The sequence below is a fragment of the Trachemys scripta genome, chromosome 2, assembly GCF_013100865.1.
Source record: "Trachemys scripta elegans isolate TJP31775 chromosome 2, CAS_Tse_1.0, whole genome shotgun sequence".
Taxonomy (NCBI): Eukaryota; Metazoa; Chordata; order Testudines; family Emydidae; genus Trachemys; species Trachemys scripta.
Window position 1 is genome coordinate 142,970,332 of NC_048299.1, and position 20,523 is coordinate 142,990,854.

At 50.3% G+C, this 20,523-nt stretch overlaps 1 protein-coding gene across 2 annotated transcripts in view; it reads right to left on the bottom strand.

Moving 5' to 3' along the window:
- The window catches only part of DBNL (drebrin like), a 35,209-nt gene that overhangs the window by 6,050 nt on the left and 8,636 nt on the right, over positions 1-20,523 (bottom strand). The window contains exons 4-11 of one of the 2 annotated variants that reach the window (XM_034761698.1): positions 19,389-19,463; positions 18,232-18,378; positions 17,093-17,170; positions 12,876-13,027; positions 10,151-10,205; positions 9,571-9,645; positions 8,061-8,166; positions 5,362-5,514 (exon numbers count right to left, since the gene is read on the bottom strand). In XM_034761698.1, the coding sequence (XP_034617589.1) occupies positions 5,362-5,514; positions 8,061-8,166; positions 9,571-9,645; positions 10,151-10,205; positions 12,876-13,027; positions 17,093-17,170; positions 18,232-18,378; positions 19,389-19,463 (841 nt within the window). The remainder of the gene's footprint in view (positions 1-5,361; positions 5,515-8,060; positions 8,167-9,570; positions 9,646-10,150; positions 10,206-12,875; positions 13,028-17,092; positions 17,171-18,231; positions 18,379-19,388; positions 19,464-20,523) is intronic. The other variant, XM_034761699.1, reaches the window with a different exon arrangement.

The window sequence follows — 20,523 nt, forward strand, 5'->3', positions numbered from 1 at the left end:
GGGGGGGGGGTTGCGGGGGAAATCACTTCCTAACCAGCTCCAGTAATAGGAAGACAAGGAGCAAGAAGGAAGAGAGGAAACCTGAGAACAGGTGAGTAAGATCACATTGGACCACAGAGATGAACACAAGGAGCTTGCGTTAGAGCCCAGGAGGAGTTAGAGGAGAGGGGCGATGGAGCTGGAGCAGCAGGAGAGTAATGATTTTAGCAATGCTTTTTTTGGTAGATTGGAGACGATGGAGAATGGACAAGCTTTATCAGATCCTCCAGCTGCTCTCCCGGCGCCATGCAAGCTTGGGCCCTTACGCAGCATTTAAAAATTTTATTAAGATGATGTTAAAAAAAAAATAGTGAACGGAGTTTGAGCATAGAAGTTTCTGGTTATCAGGGAATAGCATACAGATTATCGAGGGTGCAAAGTTTGGTTTAAGATAAGGTGGTATGAGGAATACATAATCTGCAATATCCCCGATTGGGGGTAAAAGATTGATGTGTCAAAGTACAGACATTGAGATATGAGGGTATGAAGTTCATAAAGTGGCTATGTTCAGGTGTGGATAATAATGAGTGGATATGATGATGAGGATGGATTGACCCTCATTTGGTGAGATTTAATGTTCAGGGAGTTTATGGTTCCAGTTCATATGATCCATTGTATCCAGTGTGCCTAGACAGCTGGGAGAGTGGAAACGGTCAGAGCCACTGTGGGACTTCCTCACCAGGAACAAGGGTGGTGGGTCTCGTGAGACATCTAAACCTTTAGGCCCAGTCTACCTGATGAAATGCAGGTGTGGTGTACCGGGGTTGTCAGCAATCCCGTTTGCTGAACATGGTTTGTTCTTGTCTGCCCCTACAGCCAAACTGCATGCAGATAGGGTTATTAGGGGGACATTTCAAGGATCTAGAGGGTGCTAGGGAGAAGCCTGTGTCTGGCTGTGTCAATGTAAGAAATGATAAGAAAAGTCCTGGAAGTGAAGTTTAGATAATTACAGAGGCAACTTGAAGTTCAAGTGCTCTGCTGTGACATTCTAAAAATGCTTCTGGTTCCATACGCAGGGCTCCAGAATCTCAAGGGGTGGAAGACGATGTTGAGAGGAGAGGTTATTAGGAGTTTATTAGATGCAGAACTTGCGGGGAGGAGGGGAGCATATTCAGAGGGGACACGCTCCATCTTAGCCAAATCAGGAGCTGGAAGAGGGAAGGAGGTTTATTTAAACTAGAGGCTGATTGGGAGCTGACAGGCTGGGGAGCACTCAGATAGGAAGAGACACCTGCTAGAGAGGTCAGCAGCAAGAGGGAAACTATGCAGGCAATATAAGACAGGACGGATGTTACAGCTGCTCTGGCAGAAGGACAGGATGCGGTCACAGAGACATTAACTGGGCTTCCGTCCCCAAACTAAGACTGTGTCCGCCTTCAAAACCCTCCCAATATGCACTTCTCCCCTGGGGACTATGGGACATCACCAATGCACAATGGCCAGGCTAAGGCCAGACATCTTATTACCAACCCAGCCCCCACACTCGACCCTGCAGATTGTGCACACAACCAGTCTAGGTATCCACATGTGCTCATCACCATTCCCCTTGTCCATCTTCTTCCCACGCCCTCTGCTTGTCAGGGACTATCCTTTCCTATGCAGAGCCCAGGACAACGGGGCTCCTGAGAGCTGCTAGGCAATGCGCAAACAAGCCATTTCAGATCACTGAATGTCAGCCACTGCCTGCCTCCCCTTAGAATCCCATACAGCAATGGGAACACCACAATCCAGGAGACGGATTGCTAGTGGGATGTCGCTGCTTGCAGGTTAGCTCTGAGCAGGACCAAGTTTAGGGTTAAGTCTAAATCTCTCCTCAGCACAACAGCGACCCCTAGTGGGGAATGCATGAATACATACAAGTTGCAACCCGGTTTCACCTCTAGCAGGGAGAAAGCTGAGGCTACATCTACACTACAGGGGGGGGGGGTCAATTTAAGATACGCAAATTCAGCTACGCGAATAGCGTAGCTGAATTCGACGTACCACAGCCGACTTACCCCGCTGTAGGGACGGCGGCAAAATCGACCTCTGCGGCTTCCCGTCGACGGCGCTTACTCCCACCTCCGCTGGTGGAGTAAAAGCGTCGATTTGGGGATCGATTGTCGCGTCCCATCGGAAATCCCCGAGAGGTCGATTTCTACCCGCCGATTCAGGCGGGTAGTGTAGACCCAGCCTGAGATGTAGTACGGAACCTGCTATGGTCTCATGTTCCTTGAAATACAGAAGCTGGTCGCTTTAGAGTCATAGAGTTTAAGCCCAGAAGAGACCAGCAGATCATGTAGTCTGACATCCTGTCTAGCACATGCCGCCAGCACCACCCCACACCCACACACTAAACCCAACCACCCAAGTTAGACCTGCTTTGTGCAGCGCCTGCCCCGCCTGCAGGGGCTCTGGTGGTTTGTGTCTGGGTGCGTTTACTTTTATTTCTGAAGGAAAGAAGCTGGCGGAGAGGAGAGTCGGTCACCAGCCCTAATCCTAGGCTACTGGCACCATCCAAAAGGCACCAACCCTCTCAGCACTAAGGGAGAAAACAGGGTGAAGGTAGCAGATGCCGGGACCAGGTACTGGAAGAGGAAGAGACGCAGCAAAGAGAACTTCACCGCAATGTGGCTGCTGAATATTTAGCAGAGCCAAGCAGCTACAGGGCAGCACGCTGGAGATGGAACCTCACACCGGGAAGGGGCTGCGTCACTGCTGCAGAGTGTCGGCTAGCTGGAGGAAAGGCCACTTGCAACTCAAAGAGGCGTGCACGGAAACCAGAAACAAAGCAGGACTGGTCAGAGAAGGCTGGATCCATGAATAAGTTTGCTCTATATGTCCGCGCTGCCCCTGGTAGGAAGCTCTTGGCAGCAAGGACACTGTCAGGCTTCCCTCCCACTCTGAACATTCCTAACACTTGGTTCCTGAGGACACTGTTATAAAGGGGATGTGTTGTCTCAGGAAATTAAGCCTCTGGTAGCTTTGCTGTAACCCAGGGATCAGGCCCAGTGTCAGCTTTCTTATCACCAAAGCCCTGGTGCAGAATAACAGTAATCCTGAACTCTTGCAGCACTAAACCGCAAAGCTTATGGGGGTCAGTATTATCATCCCCATTCTACAGATGGGGAAACCGAGGCACAGAACAGGGCAGTGACATACCCACGTTCACACAGTAGACAAGGAGTAGAGATGGGAATAGAACCCAGGTCTCTCAAATCCCAGCCCAGTGCACTATTCAACAGGCCACATGGGCCAAGCATACTGAGACTTGTATTTTATTACAGCATTTGGAGTAGTGGACATAAGAACAGCCATACTGGGTCAGACCAAAGGGCCATCTAGCCCAGCGTCCTGTCTTCTGACAGTGGCCGATGGCAGGTGCCCCAGAGGGAATGAACAGAACTGGTAATCATCAAGTGATCCATCCCCTGTTGCCCATTCACAGCTTCTGGCAAACAGAGGCTAGGGACACCATCCCTGCCCATCCTGGCTAATAGCCATTGATGGACCTGTCCTCCATGAATTTATCTAGTTCTTTTTTGAATCCTGTTATAGTTTTGGCCTTCTCAACATCCTCTGGCAAGGAGTTGACTGTGCATTGTGTGAAAAAATACTTCCTTGTGTTTGTTTTAAACCAGCTGCCTATTAATTTCATTTGGTGACCCCTAGTTTGCGTGTTATGAGAAGGAATAAATCACACGTCCTTATTTACTTTCTCCACACCAGGCATGATTTTATAGACCTCTGTCATATCCCCCCTTAGTCATCTCTTTTTCAAGCTGAAAAGTCCCAGTCTTTTTAATCTCTCCTCATATGGAAGCTGTTCCATACCCCTAATCATTTTTGTTGCCCTTTTCTGAACCTTTTCTGTTTCCAATATGTTCTTATGAATTTTGCAAGGTGTTTATACTGATGTACCAAGTTCCCCAGGCCCCCTTGAATCTCTTGGGATGGAACCTTTCTATGCTGGGTCCCAGAGACTGCATTTTGGGGACAATTTGAAAGAAAACCCAGAAGTGTCCTTTTTCAGCTTTAAAAAAATAGAAGACGTTCCCCACGAGTAAATTAAAAATGGGTGAATTTCAGCACTTCAACCTTTAAGCACTCTGTCCTCCAGGAAGCATAACCTTGTAACAGTACACAAAGGAAATAAAAGGAACGTTGTACTTCACAGTAAAAATAATTTGGGGAGGAAAGAGGGTGTTATAACAAGCCTGGGTGTCACTTTAATTATGGAGTTGCAACCAGCACCTCTACAACCCAGGTAGATTAAGCAAAGCAAAATCATAGCCCATGCCCCTGGTGTGCAAGGTGCTGTACAAACACAGAACTCATCCATGTTGTATGTACTGTAACATTTAGGTCATATTAAATAGCCTAACTAGAAATAAAAACAATAATCTTACATATCTGCAATGCAGGGGAGTTTGCGTTACTGTGAGAGATCCTTCCCTTTTGCACTCTCTGGATTTTGTATCTGAACATGCAACGTAAACGTTGTGTTACTGCTGATTTAAAACATATTGTATCCTTGTTTTCTTTTTAAAAGAAAATAAAGGAAAAGGAGAGAAAAGGAGCCACCTGCGTGTTTTTACTTAATTCCTTGTTTTAACCTTCGCTGCTAAGACCTACGGGACTGCTGGTGGATGTCCAGTGGCATCTGCAGGACTAGATCCTTCCATTGCAAGTTCTCCAGTGCAGAGACCCATCTAGCTCATTTGAAAAGCACCGAACACACTTAAACACATAAACCGGGCCCTGCTAATTGAGCAGGTTCAGACAAGCGCTCTCAAGTGCGCCTGCTTTTAGATTTTTAGGCATCTCTTCCCCACAACGAAAGCCTGCTGGCTCAGAAAGGCCATTCACATGCACTGTTTGGAGTCCAGCCATTGGAGTTACTGGTGAGCAAAAAAGACATAATGCTGAGAAGCTGGATTATTCCCCACTCTCCATAACACCAACAGCTGAAAGGACCGTCTTCAGACTTAGCAAACAAAAGTCATTCCTGGTCTGAGATACAGCAGGCAAAGTTTCTGGCCCAAAGGAGAATTTTTCAGAAAGTTATGGGCATGTGGAGACAGAATGAAACTAAGCCATGACAACCTTGAAAATATCTTGTACTACGGCAGAAGCCACAACAGCTGGCAGACCTGCTCCGAGAGCCAAAGTGAAAGCTCTCCTCTGGTGGAACTAGGGGAGCTGATGCACCCCCTGGCTTGAAGTGGTTTCCATCATATACAGGGTTCACAGTTGGATTCAATGGCTCTCAGCACCCCCACTATACACATTTCTTCCAGCGCCCCTGCCCAGTGACCTGGTGGGGAAGGTAAAGCAACACACCTGAGCCAGGAACCGGAGAGGCTGGAGGCGTCTCCCGAGCAGAGGGATGGACAAGGGAGGGTGGATGAAAGGCCTGGGCAGCTGAGTGGACTGGGGAGGCCGGAGCGTGGACAGGGCTGCTCTCCTTCTGCAGGAAGGGGCTCCGTAGCTTGCCTGGGAAGGACGGAAGCGAGAAACACACTAGGCACATCAAGCAAGCAAGCGAGCTGTTCAGAGAAGAGTACAAATGGGAAGTACCTACTCTTCGCTCCACCATCTCTGCGCTTACTCCTTTCGAAGCAGCTATAGCAGTTGGAACCAACTGTTCCGGTGCGGCACTGCTCTGAAAAGTGACTCGGGAGAAACGGCATTTTCTCGCTCAGCTGATCTGCCCCAGAGATCTGTGGGATTTACTGTCCGAGACACAGTCTTATTGCCTAGTATTCCTGAGTTCCAGTCCAGGGACTGCCACAAGAGCATCCTATCACTTTCTATATCCCCTGCTACACTGTTACAGCAAAAAGCAGAATGCGAGGCAGGGGGATCCTATGGACAACAGCCTCATTCACTACCCAAACCTGCTTCAGTTGCTGTTCATCCTGTGCACTAAACGAGGCAGGAGTCCTTTTGGAAGAAATCGCATGTGTTCATGTAATTAATGACATATGCACAAGGAGGACAAGTTAAGGATGCATGGGCAACCGCCATTCTGGCACTGCTTAACTTCTGAGTGCTTGACTTTGCAAAGGTAATAACGTTCTTTTAGTTTACTTTTCCATATTACATTTCCTAGGTTTTAAGAGAAAACTGCAAAAACAAAAGTGCCCTCGTGTGGAACCACAAAGACTCCAGCCATAGGTCATCAGCAGGCTTTGACCCTCAGTTCTGTAGGATAGTCCTCTACCCCCTGAGTTAAAGGAATAGAAGCTAGCCAGAGGCAGCAGTTATCTTCTGTGTCCACCACTAGAGGGGGATGTTACGCACACTTTCCCAATAAGACTCTGCCTACCCGGCACAGTGCACAATTCTGCTAGACAGCAGTGGAGCGTGGAGTATCAAGGGTCTTAGGTTCTAATCCTGGCTCTGGGAAGGGAATGTTACAGCAGTGGTGGAGGTTACAACCTAGCCAAGTATATAGCCGTGTTATTTGAGGGAGGCAGTGTGGCTAAGTGAATAAGACTCGGGTCTCATGTTAAGAGACCTCGGTTCTGTTCCCTTCTCTGCCAGATATGACCATGTGAGCCACAATAAGGGTTGCGAAGCACAAAGCAACATTAAAAGCATTCAGTGGGAGAGGTGAGATTTGAATTACCACTCGCCTGGCTTCCAACACAGCGTGCTGTTTGGCTAAAGGGTGTTTTGCTGGGAGGGTGCAAGCGGGTCACTATTTAACTGAGCGAGGCTTTGGAGCATGCCCGGTGCAGACAGAATGTTCAGTGAATTAAGTCTTGAGCCAATACTACCATGCATATGCAAATGACAATTTCCTGGGACTAATCACCAGGTTTGGCCAACTTGATTTTTCGGACAGCAAAGGCACCTCTTTTACATCAGGACTATCTGCTGTCAAATTTCAAGTACCTACTGCAAATGCTGGAGATGCCAGAGTTGTTCAAAGAATCAGATGGAAAATGTCTAACCATCGGCAGAAGCATCTGTTTTTCCTGCCTCTTGTGCTCAAAAACAGCAGCGATATTTCTGAACGTTCAGCCCCTTGGAACTGGAAGTGGAAGCAAGACATTTTCCACTGCTCCTCTAAGCTACTGCTTGCTTACTTACCCACGGCCATAGACGGAGTCTGTGGCAAAGTAGGGATTGAACCCAGTTCTTCCATCCTAGTACCCTAGCTACACCACCATCCCTCCTTTTAAGTGGTCTTCACATGTGGCGCTGAAGGTCCCTGGTTCAAATTGGGGTGGTGAAGCTGGTGAAAATCCTGGAAGTCAGACTAGCTGATCTCAAGGGTACCTTCTAGACCAGGGATAGACAACCTGCGGCACGCGAGCTGATTTTCAGTGGCACTCATGCTGCCTGGGTCCTGGCCAGCGGTCCAGGGGATTCTGCATTTTAATTTAATTTTAAATGAAGCTTCTTAAACATTTTTAAAACCTTATTTACTTTACATAAAACAATAGTTTAGTTATATATTATAGACTTATTGAAAGAGACCTTCTAAAAACGTTAAACTGTATTACTGGCACGCGAAACCTTAAATTAGAGTGAATAAATGAAGACTCGGCACACCACTTCTGAAAGGTTGCTGACCCCTGTTCTAGACTTAACGTTCACAAACCTATTTTTGCTGAATCATTAAAAAAATCCAGGAGACAGCTGGGACAAGCATGGAAAATCTCAACCTCACCGGCTGGGTGAAGTTATTAGCTGCTGAAAAGGAGAGGCTTATAATGGGAAGTGTTTGACAAACTTATCTCTAGGCATTGCTCCACCTATAATGCAGATCACATGGTTGTGTGATAGGAGTTTTATCAGAACTGGAATGACCACTGTAACTCACTTCTGCCTCTGGCACTCTGGGAGTAGCATGCCTATCCCAAACACATGCTGATAACACCTTCGTATCACACGTTCCCTATGTATTTACCTGTAAGCCGTATGTTAACATGGCATTGACTGTGTCTTTCCTGAGGAGCTTTATAACCCCTGAGCAGGCTATCAGCCAGCACTGTTCTCTCTGCTGATGTTCCACTCTTGCTTTATACCTGGTTGGGAACCGAAGGCGGCTGTTTCTGAGGGCATAGACCTCTCCTTCTGTTTGAAGATGTCCCGTGGGTTCACTGATCTTTGCGCTATCAGCGATGCCGCTTCCTGTGAGGAAAAAAGAGCACACACACGCATCCACGTAAGACACAAGCCATTATTCCCACGGTTGGATAATCGATTCTGTCACCTGGCTCTGCAATACACAATGCTGGCAGATGGTTTGGTTTTCAAGGTAAGAACCCATCTCATTTCGTAAATCCCTGGGTATTGCTCACCCACCTGCCTGGAACAGCTTTACAACAGTTCTGCTCATTCCCTTCAGGATGTACCTACAAGTCAGTGCTGAGAGGTCACGTGTACTCATCAACTCCAAGTCCTAGAGGGGTTGTGGTTTCATCACTGTTACTGTGCTGTGTACATTTTCAACAGAGTAATTAACCACTGGAACAATTTACCCAGGGTCGTGGTGGAGTCTCCATCACTGCGCGATATTAAATCAAGACTGGATGTTTTTCTAACAGATCAGCTCTGGGAATTATTGTGGGACCTTCTCTGGCCTGTGAGACACAGATCAGACTAGAGGATCACAATGGTCCTTTCCTGGCCTTGGACTTGACGAGGCCTCTGGTAGAATGGATACGGTGGTATCATGGGACTAGTCACAACCCTCTGATGGCACCAAGGCCTACGTTACCACCTTGCCCTGCGATTCCTTCTCAGCACTGGCCCTCTGCCTGCATGAAACAGGTAGCTGGAGAACAAGGTACCACCAGTATGGCACATGGAGCCTCTCACTTGTTCTGTTGAAGTCCTCTATTGGGGAGCTCCACAGAAGCAGCAGACAGGCCTCACTTATGACTGGGAACTAAACTGGGAAGCCTAAATTTCACCCTCTTTTTCCCTCCCTTCACAGAAATACAGGAAAGTTGTGGGAAGAACAAGACCCAGCCACTAGGACAAACAACCCCAGTCCCCAGGAGACCAGCAGCCATCAGTGGAGGCCTGGAGCAAGCCCCTGCACCCACAGGCTAGGCTGAGGGAGGGCAGCGAAAGCTCCCCAGCCCCCAGGAGCGTCAGGGACAAGCACCTGTGACACCAAGAGACGCATGGCCATGAGGCGTGTGGAGGCAGATAGGAGTCCACGCCCCTCAGAAGACCCACAGCCCACAACAAGTTGGGGAACAAGCTCTCAGGAGACCCACAGCCAGCTGTGTGGGCCTTAGAGAGTAACTCAAAGCCCCCAGGAGACAAGCACCCAGCTGAAGGACCAGGCAGGCGAGGCAATACATGCGACTGCTGCGTCTGAATAGTCCGTGCCGTGTCCCCAGCACCTCTGAGGGGAAGGGAACAAAGGAAGGGTTACTGCGAGGGTCAATTCATTCCATGTGCACTTCGAAGCGGCAGGAAAAGGAGCGCACGGCTCAGCCATGGATTGCCCGTAGGCCTGGCTGGCGCAGCCGTGGCTGTCGGCGCTGGCAGCAGACCATGGGAGCTCCTCCTCGCACGTACCTGAGCTTTCTCCACAGACTCGCTCCTCCGGAGGCCCCTCCGCTGGGTGGCCTGGTGCTCCGCTTCCTGCTCCTTCTGCAGCACAAGACAACCCTTTGCTCTTGCAGCCACAGAGACAAGGATCTCTCACCCAGCCCCCAGGCCAAACCCCGCCCCGAAACATGGCTTCCCCTGGCGCCGGGGGACGGGAACGAGGAGCAGCATCAGAAGGATGGTCATTACAGAGCCAGACAGCCAAATTCTGGACACACCCAGTTTGCCAGGCTTTGGAACCTGCCTATGAGAGTGACTGACAGCTGATGCTCTGACAAAGCCGTTCTCTGTCCAATGCACCTGGCCGGACGGGACAGTTCTGCAGGTGTTGGACAAGTCATTCCTGACCCTTACACACATTCCACAAGGGAAGTCCTGACACTGCTTCAGCCTGTCTAGGTATAACGTTGCTCATGGGCATCTGTCTGTCTGGAGCTCCCCCAGATGCAGTCCACGCTGCGCTATTCTAGGAGACCCTGCCCCCTCCCCAGATTTCTGCAAGAGTCACAAATAAGAGGTCGAAGGGACGGCGATTGTCAAAACTCACCCATTGCTGCTTCTCCTTGTCCCTGCTCTGGGTATCCTGCTGCTGCTGGAATTTCCTGCCATTGTAAATAACAAACTGGAGTTAAATAATAACCAGGCCGAGTTGCTCGCTCTGCCCCTGGTGCCAAGCAGCCCAGCTGGGCGGAGCTCCCTGGCTCTCTGCTGCTGCATACTGCACTAGGGCCCTGGCACAGGCAACCTTACAGCGGGGTGCTGCCCTCACCGCTTCCCCTAAAATTGGCACTTTAGGGGCTCCCCTCTGTCATATGAACAATCTCCATCCTTGCCATAGCGTTCACAAGGAAGGACCCCCACCCATTTCAGGACTTCCTCATAGCAGCAGCAAGCACTTGGCAGCCGAGCCTGTGGGGGCCCCTAGGGCCAGCTCCAGGAGCAGGAGGGAGAGTGAAGCATTTCCCCAAGGTTCTGGTTTAATAAGGGGGTGGGGGAGAAAGGGGGAAAAGAGAACAGGATAGGTGTGTCAGCTCCAACCCCGAGATGAGCCCACCCCCCACCCCACTATTGGAGTCATGTAGGTGGGAACTGGGGGGCAGTAGCAAGGAGATGTGGCCACTCCAGCTTCTCTGATCACTTTTCACGCATCACCATGGGACCCCTTTCCCCCCCAACACACCCTTCAGGGGTGGGGGAAGAACTCCCTGCCCGGGGGACCGGGCAAACACAGACTGGGGGGCTGTTCCTCCCCCACAACCCCAGGCTCTGTGAAAGGAATTCTGGAGCCAGGATATCACTACCCCCACTGAAAGGACGAAGGGAGGTCAGAGCCCATGTGGACAGTGTCTAGTGGCAGTAAAATCAGCCACTGCTCTCCCCGCCCAGTGTCCTTAGCGGCAGAGATGTTTTGGGGGGGGGGAGGAAAGGGGTCGCTATTGCCAGCCCCCGCTCAGGAGGGCAAGGGGTGGGCATTGCTGTCTGTTCTCCCGGCAGGGGGAGGTGCTGGTACCCACCTTACCCCCTGTGCCTATCAATGCATGGCTTTGGGGAGGGATTTGCTCCCTGCCAGTCTATCATGCTCCTTGCTGACTCTGGGGTGCCTCTGGTGTGGCTACTCATACCGCCACTGGGGGCACAAGACCAACGAGACTCCGGGTCAGACGCCAAGCAGGGGGCAAGGCTCGCTCTCATTAGGAGGAGCTACAAAACACCCTCAAATATACTACAGCCTCACACCAAAAGTGTTAACAGAGTCAAGGTTGCCAGACTGCAGGATCCACCAACACAGATCCCAAAGAGCGTGGAAATAAGAAGTTACATTGCTCCACAGCCCCAAGCCCCATCTCAACCCTCAGCTACCTTGTCTACCCTGCACTGCAACTAACAGGCTCCGGCCACATTTGCTGCTTATAGCGTGTGGCCTTGAGAAACTGCAATGTCCTAGAGCTGTAGGTGTGTGTATTTGGGGAGGAGGGGAATGTCCCTAAACATGGGACCGTGTCAGACTGCAAATGGTGGATGCAAGAGGTGCTACTGTAGCATTCTGGAAACCGTCTGTGAATGGGTGAGTTGTGTTTTCAGCCATGGTTTCAACACCTAGCATTTGTTTTCAGGCAGCAGCTACAGAATTGAGATCTGCACATGTGCTGGGGCAGCAGACGTATTGCCAGCAATCAACACAGAAACATCCTGGGCACGGACACCACTGTGGTTCTGCTGCACAATACCATGGATGGCCGTAGGGGTAGGTATAAAGATGAAAGAGAGTCACGTCTAAGACTGGGCTTATGGTTGCGCCAATCGGAGCCCTGGTCCGATGGACCGAGCAAGGTCTGTTCGCTGGGGCTCCCCTCTTGAGTCTGAGAGAGCTGTTTGAGGGAGGAGGCAGTTCCAGGGTGGAGGAGGCAAAGTCTTGCCCGTCAGACCAGCCTCCATGCCCTATTGGGGACAGGACATAGAGGGATGGGGCAGGACGACTTCAGCTGAAGTTGCTCAACAAGCAGAGCTTGTAGCTTGGCTGTGGAGAAGGCACCTTCTCCACCTGGATGATTTACCAGACAGGAGCCCCATCCAACAGAATTTACTAGGCTCATCGGACCAGGACTCCAGGGCATAGCCTTAACTCTGACCTCATAAAGACTATGACATATTAGCGAGTGACTCGCTGTCATACTGCCTAGCAGCAGGTAAGCCAGTCAGAAGCTGGAGTTGTGTGTGTGTCAGCACAACTGGGAGGGTCAGAGGTGTGTACTGTGGGTGGCTGACTGTTTGTATAGGAGGCAAGGGTGTTGTGGAGGTGAGCAGCCAGGGTGTTTCTGGAAGTGGCTGTTGCCTAAATGGTGACTTCCTAGATTTTCAGCGATTGCATGGACAGGAAATGCACTGGAGGAGCTTTAACTGAGAGTTCACGTTGCTGTGCGCGGACAGATAAAGCGAGTCTGCCACTCCCTGAAACCCACTGGGCCACACACTTCCCCTCTCCGCTGACAGGAATGGGGAGACTGGCACAGTGAAGGGGACATTTAGGAGAGACGCCAGAGATCTGTCTGGAAGGGCACTGGGACTGTCTTCTGAGGTGAGGGTGGAGCATTCCCTACATAGGTCCTCGCTCCTGGGTCCTACGCTCTGGGGATTGCTAACCCGATGGCATGTGGTGGTAGGGGGAGGGGGAGAATAAAGCAGCCCCTGGGTCAGAGGGAAGGAGACCAGACAGACCCCTGGAATAAGGCAAGGAAGCTGTTAAATCTTCTCAGTGCAAAGAAGAGACTCACTTCTGAGCATCAATCTCACTGGATCTCTCTTTAAACCTTTGCTCACGCCCGGCTGCTTCCTGCAGCTCCCGCTCCTGGTGCTCTTTCTCCAGTCGCTGCCGCTCCTCGTCCATTCTCCTCTTCTCCTCCAGCCGGCGGTTCTCCTCGTCTTTCTAAGGACGAGAGCGTGCCAAGTCTGGTTAAAGCTGCCAGCATGGGAGAAAAATCCCCACAGCTCTCTCCTCACCATGTCTTCGTACTTTAATCACCAACCATCATGAGAGATTTACAGCTGGTTACTGTGTTGTCCGCTACAGCTGGATGCACCGTCAGCTGGAGCGTGTGCAGCCCTTGTTGCTCTAACATCACCCCACACGCTCCTGGGAGGGCTCCAACGACTCCACATGGAGGGCGGACCCGGAAACACAGACTCCTCCCTCAAAGACTTTGCTTGCTCATGTAAGCACAGTCACAGAAGCCCTGACAGCGATCAGGGCCATGCCCTGAGACCGAGCCCTCCCCTTCCTGATGGGAACAGAGAACAGAAACTGGGACCTGTAGCCCAGAGTGCTAGCTTAGCCTTTATTGTAGTCAGCTGTAACACAAGGAACCTACAGGCCTGTGCCCTGTAAGACATTAGCGTAAGCAAGTTAGCATAAGTATAGTCAAATAAAGTAGGCCTGTTACCCCTGTCATAGATAAATGGCATGACAATTATCCTTAGCTTTGGGGAACTAGGAATAGCTAGCTGAACAGCAGGAGTTGGAACCTAACGGTAACCCCAGGAACACAGAAGTGATAACCACAAAACTGCTTGAGAACAAAGGGATGGGTATGATAACGAGGATTAATTTGTTAACCTACTGGGAAGGCCGCGAATCATTCACTGAGGTCACGGAAACCACGGCTTCCATGACTTTCCGTGAATTTTGCAGCGCTGGTGCGGCTGACCCCAGGATCACCCCAGCAGCTGGAGAAGCCCCAGAGCCAGCCACACCAGACGCTGCTCTGGCAGCCCCAGGCAGCTGGTCCCTCGTGCTGCCCTGGAGCAACGGTCCGGGGGCAGCAGCCGCATGGCCCTCGGCCGTCCCCCACCCCTCCCCACAGCAGCAGCAGGGCCTCCGTGCTGCCCCTCCCAGCAGCAGTCTTCAGGAGCGCCCCCCTCCCAGCAGGTAAGATTTAGTCACAGATATTTTTAGTAAAAGTCATGGACAGGTCACAGGGCTGTGACTTTTTGTTTATTGCCTGTGACCTGTCCATGACTTTTACTAAAAATACCCGTGACTAAAACGTAGCCTTACCTATAGGATAAGTGCACCCCAATATGATGAGGGTGAGGAGGTGAGATTTGGGCATGGCAGGCTGAGTATTAGCATGAATATTCCTGATTGGTGCTCAGGCGCTATAATAGGGCAAACCACTGTGTAGGGAGAGCGCTTTTCCATTGTTAGCTTTCCATTTGCCCCTTCGGCTCTATTGTTATCTACCATCAGTCTGGAGCATTGAGGAACCTGGACCATCGGACTCATTTGACATGCCAGAGACAGGACTGGTTCTTTGTCTCTTACCACCAGGTCCTCAAGGAAGGGTGCAATATGTAAATCTAAGAGCTTATGCAACGAATGATACCACAGATATCCCCAGTACTGGATTATTCCCATCTATTATTGTGGCTTGGAGCTTTTCTGGCTTCATTCCTTATTTTAATACAAATTGTGAAGGTTTTCCTTTGCCCTCAGTGTGAGTGTCCCTGCCGTATATCCTAAGGGTCCCTACGCGATACTGAACTCATTGATTTCAGTTCTGTATAGCCTGATTCTGGGACAAGAACCTGGTTACCTTCAGATCAACTGGCCATCAACACAAGTACTACTGACTATTAAAAAGGATTGGGCAACAGACTCTTGCTTCCAGTGTGTCCACACTAGAGAACATTCCCCCAAACCAACCTTCCTTTGCTAACACTGGCTCAACGCCACTACAGGTATCACCAGAAGCTCTCTGCGGCAGATGGGTTGTCAACACCCATAGGAACCATTAGCATTGTTCAGAGCAGCTTAACGCAGGTGGCGTTAACAGTATCTGCAGGTGCTGACAACCCAAGGAGCTCCCAGCACTGAACGTGGGTGAAGTTAATAATGGTGGGAGGTTTGCAAGAGTGTCCATGTCACAGTCACCCCCCAACAGAGATGGTCACCACCACCCTTCATGAGGCTAACCTTTAACCTCATCAACCCTGTTAACTAAATCACTCAAGTACTTATCCGGCCACCATCACCACAGTATCTGCACACCTGATAACCTCCAATACCTTTAACCTCACACACACACACTCTCCCCCATGAGGTAAGGCAGGGCGCTATGGTCCCGATCCTACAGAAGAGGCACAGAGCAGCTAAGTGACTTCCCTTGGGACACTCAAAGGAAGTCTGTGGCAGAGCAGGGAATGGAAGCGTGGTCTTCCAAGACCTAGTGCGATTGCCTACCCATTGGACCATCCTTTCTCCGTCTGGCCAGGACTGAAGAAACCATCACTTGTCCCCAGTGTTTAGCCTCCTGCTCCGAGGCAGGCTCATGGCTGGTTTATACTTGGTATGCAGGCAGATTTAACTAGCCTGGTTTCTAAACCTGCCCTGCGCAGCTAATGCACAAGAGACCTGCAACACCACCCTACTTGGCAGTACCCTGGATGCCTCTAGGCCGGGACCCAGATACAGCACTGGCTGCTCTGGTAGATGGCCTAACCTATCCAGAGCCAGCCTCACATCCTGCTGCCCCTCTCCACAGCATCTCATAGCATCCATCACCAAATGTGCCTGTCACGTATCCAAGAGGCTGCAGGAAGGAACAGAAATGACCTTCCTCTCAGGCTGAACCCAGAGGGTCCTTATGGGGAACCCTTCCTCCAACACCCTCATCAGTGGAGCCCCACAAGGCTCTGTCCTCTCCCGCACCTACAGGAAGCCACTGGCGGGCTGCTGAGACACCATGGGCCTGAGTGCCAGCAAGACAAGTACGACCCCCCGATCCAGATGTCCTCCGTGTCAAATGGAGCAGCACTACTGCCTTGCTCTCTCAGTGCCTAGTCAAAATCGAAAGAGCAGCTGGCCAAGCTGAGCCCAGGCTAGACTGGGCAGCGGGGAGGTTTTGGAGAACTTGCTTCCTTTGTAACATCACCCACTGTCAAGGGCACCTGCCCTCAGATTGTTAGCTTGGTTTTCAGACTCCTCTGTGCTACCACATGCCCCAACAGGCAGTGGGACAAAACATGCCCACTTCCTGCTGGGACTGGCGGGGAGATTGTCCCATCAGACACAGCCCTGGCCACGGAAATGCTCACATCCAGGACCTGCAGGCTTCATTGTCACAGCTCGGGATTTAGATCCAGGGATGAGTCAAACACCCATTAAGGACTGCAACAGCCTGAGTGCTTAACCAAACCCGCCGCAGCATTCCACTCAGCGCACTGGTTCCGTAGTCACAGCCCTCTTGGGATCTGACCTGTTTCCCCAAGAGACACCTTCCCCTCCAGAGCCATGACCTCCCACAACAGCTACACCCCACTTCATCCGTGAACCTGCCGACCATCAGTGGGAGCCTCGAAAGGGCAGGACTCTCGCTGGAGCTAGACCAGACTACGGAACTCACTGCTACAAGAGAGAAGAGACCACAAACCTCAGTATATTCAGAGCCCTTCCTTGATTCGGCTTCCCCTCAGTAAGTTCTTCACTCACTCACACACTCACACACACCCCAAGCTAATGAGTCAAAAGGCTGGGAAAGAAGAACAGAGCTTATTGTTATTTTGGAAGCTCTCAGGTGTTATGAGATGAGGACCAAATAAGAATCTAGACAGACCTTGAGGGACAGTGACACAGAGATGAGCTGCCTAAATATGAAAACTGACATGTCTCCAGTTAATTTTCACTTGAAGCACAATTTCCTTCCACCCTCACTCCTGTATTTTGGGTTCTGCTTACACACCCGGCAGGACACGTGGGAGTCAGGACAGTCCCCAGTACTTTTTCCAGTCACTTCTATAGTAGCAGGTGGAAACAGCCACCCCCACTAAAGCAGAACAAACCCTTCCCATGCCATGAATCCATTATCCAGTAGTCAGCAAAACCCAGCTTTAGGAAGGGGAGGAAGAGGCAGTTAGTGACAAAAAAGCTCACGTTAAATCCAAACACCTTACCCAAATCAAGCCTCCCTCACCAATCCAGTGCTCGGAGACTCACCTCTGCTTTGGCCCAGAAGTTATCTTTACCGACCCTCTTGATTTCAGACATGGCGTTTGTCTTCTGGTAGACAGAACCCTGGAGGTGGACAAGAGAAGCACACAGCTGAGGCAGTCTGTATATAATCAGGATCTAGTTGTCAGAAAATTGCAGCAGACTGGCAATACAGCCCAGCATCTTTCAGGTTCCCCTCCCAGGACTGTTCAACAGGACCATTAAGTGCCTGCTTCTGTACAACCAGCCATGCGGTCTCCACATTTCCCCAATCTTGGAGAGGACCCTGGAAAGGGAAAGCCCAATGGAATGTTGAAAGCCAGTTTATGACTCCGCATGAGCCAGACCCTGAAGTCTGGCCCAGAGAGAGACAAGAAGTTGTAATCTGAGAGCTGCATTTTAGAGACAGACAAAACTGGCAGGATGAGGGAGGGAAATTTACCACTGTTTTTCCTTTTGGGTAATATATAGATATATGAAGAATAAGTCCCAGGCCCCACCTTGCCATGTGGCAGAAGCTAAGGAGCTGAGAGCTCATCACTGGATCAGCAAACGATCTTCAATAACAAGAGAAAGGAAGACAGACACAAATAGCAGTGAAACAGCACCAAGACACAGATGATTACGAAGATCAAGAAAGTACCATTCAGTGACCAAGCTGAGACGGTCAGCAACCTGACCCTGACGTATTGTGTGTGTGGTTCTTTTCTAGTGTTTAGATGAGCTGATGCTTGTGCAGTGCTTGAAAAGTGAAAGCGCAAAAATCGATGTTTGAAATTGAAAAGAATTTGCTCTTCTTGTGAGCTAACACACGTGAACTCTAACATCTTGGGAGGGGTGCTTTAGAAATTCCAGTGTTGTTGCTTTGGAGTCACTACAGACAAGACAACACTTGAGAATACACTGAGGCTGGTCTCTCATTTCGCCCCGGCACTAGCCATCAGCTCCAGAGAAAGAAGTTCTGAGATACAGAGGGTGAGGCCATGAAGAATACCACGGCTAGCTCCAGGACAAGGGCACCGTCACACCAGGATCAGAGTTGAGCAGCCCTATTTGCTGCGCAGCTGAGACACTGGCAGCTAGATCCCTGCTGTCCCTGCAGCCCAGGGGTGCAAAGGTTACTTAGAAAGGTCCCAGGAACTCACCACTGGCGTCTGAGGGCCTGAATCCTGGAACCTGCTACTTTCTTTATGGAAGTTGTAGTTTGCGCCGGAAGCCTTGGCAACTTTCTCCATGATTGAGTCAGGTTCCACGTCCTCGTCCGCCCGAGCATTTATCGTCACATGGGCGCCCTGGGCAGAGAAAAAGAGCAGCACAGTTAGGAGAAACTTGACTCCAAGGGCTAAAGGACGACATCCTTCTGCCGATGGACACACACTGCCGCAGAGTGACCCGAGAGCAGACTGGCCTGATTTCATCACTGCACATGCGGGGCAGACACTTCCTATGGGAACAGAAGCCTCCAATCCCTCTGGCTGCCTTTTGTACGAACCCCGCAGAGGGGAAGGAAGGGAGAGGCAAAGGGAGTCATTAAGATCTGGTCCCACACTTCATGGAGTGTGAAGTGGCACGGTCAGGCTGTTGCTGTCACCCATTCTCCTCCAGCTCCTGACGAGGATGCTGGGCTGACCTGAACTTTCCACTTTAGAGACCTGAGCCACAAGTTTCTGGACTCAATACTGAATCTAAAACAGCAAGGATAAAGGAACCCCAAGATCAAGGGACTGAAAGAGAGAGGGCAGAAGGAGACATGACACGTTACTGCCCTGAAAGCAGGGTTTAAAGAAGCCATTTGCTCACAAATTGCAGCTCAAAGGGCTGCCAGATATGAGGGGGAACGGTTAATCTAACAGGTAAATATTCACAAAGTAAGAGAGAATGCGTGTTTGTAGCTCTCCCCTCGTGTATGGTCTCTTTTTCCATCAGAAACTATTTTTCATCGGGGAAACCCCCTAAAACACATTGGTTCTCAAAGAAACTTAGAAGAACGTGTCTACCAGCAACAAGCCCCTACGGGATGCTCAACAGGTTCACTTCACAGGTGGTTAAGGGGACTCAGCTGAGTGCCAACGGCATTTTAACACACACCCTGCTGTGGCTTTCTGCTGTGTTTCTGTTCCAGGAGAAGCCCATGCTCACCCGGGAAGATCCCAGGCTGTAAATACGGAGACTTGCTGTACCTCCCTCGGGCCTTTCCCAGCAGGAAGGACAAAAAGCCAGGGCTGCAGATCTGGAATAATAGGGAGGCCAAACAACAGCAAAGGGAGGGTCCAGGGAGATCATGATAAAAACATGACTGTACCTTTAAGAAGTTTGCTATGGTGCTGACATGGTTGGCACAAGCTCCCTTTCTCACATCGTTCACGCCTTCGCCAGTCTGCAAAGAGAAACCATCAGTACCTAGAACCTCATCTCAAGGACTGTGTAGCACTCAACTGAGACAAGCCCCCCATCGCATGGCTCCTTGAAACAGGACATCACAGCTATCACCCATGCTAGGGTGAGGTGGAGGCCAGATTGAGGGGAAGCGATGCTGCATGTCCAAGACAAAGCTCTGGCAGCATTACTTAAAGTGAAGGAGAGGAATGTAAGAGATGAATGTAAAATAAGCATCCAAGTGGCAGACCCCCTCTCTGCTAACCCTCTCTAGAGCTACCAGTGCCTGGTTCCTCAAGAACAGGATCCTACTCCCAGACACTAGGCCTGTAAACCTGGCTGCCATCTTAGCTGACACACCAGGGATTGAACTGAGAACCTCAGCGGCTGAAAGCAGGAGTTGCTACAGCTTGAGCTGAACAGCCAAGGTGCCAAAGGTGGGGCTGCAACAGACACACATCTTCCCCCGGATCAGGCCCAGAGGGGGACCTGTAACACACATGGATCAGTGCATTAAGGACCATCACAAAACTCACCACCTTCTGCTCCAAGCGCAGGCACTTTCTTTGACCAGCCTTCTAACATCAATACGAAGCAACACGTACATTTCAAAAAACCTAAAACCCTCCCAAAACAAGACACTCCACTGCACAGGCTTCTCCCCTGGCGAGAGGGTTGAGAGAAAAAACAACAAGCGACAGACCTGTCGTCACATGGCTTCCACTGTACTGCTGGAAGGCGCTCAGATACTACAGTGACAAGCACAGTACAACAACCTATACGGAATAAAGAACAGTGCTGTGCATGCTCTGTTTGTGGAATCTCAACTCCAAGTTTTCCTCACTTTCAAACATTTTATTCTAGCTATAATGCTCTAGAGAGGTTATTTTCAGGATATTTACAGCTTTAATAACCTTAACCTAAATAACCCAATAATATTTACTGCTAGCTTAACTACCATACTAATCCATGGTGCGCCCACACCTTGAATACTGTGTCCAGTTCTGGTCAGCCCATCTCAAAAGGATATAGTTGAAATGGACATGGTTCAGTGAAGGGCA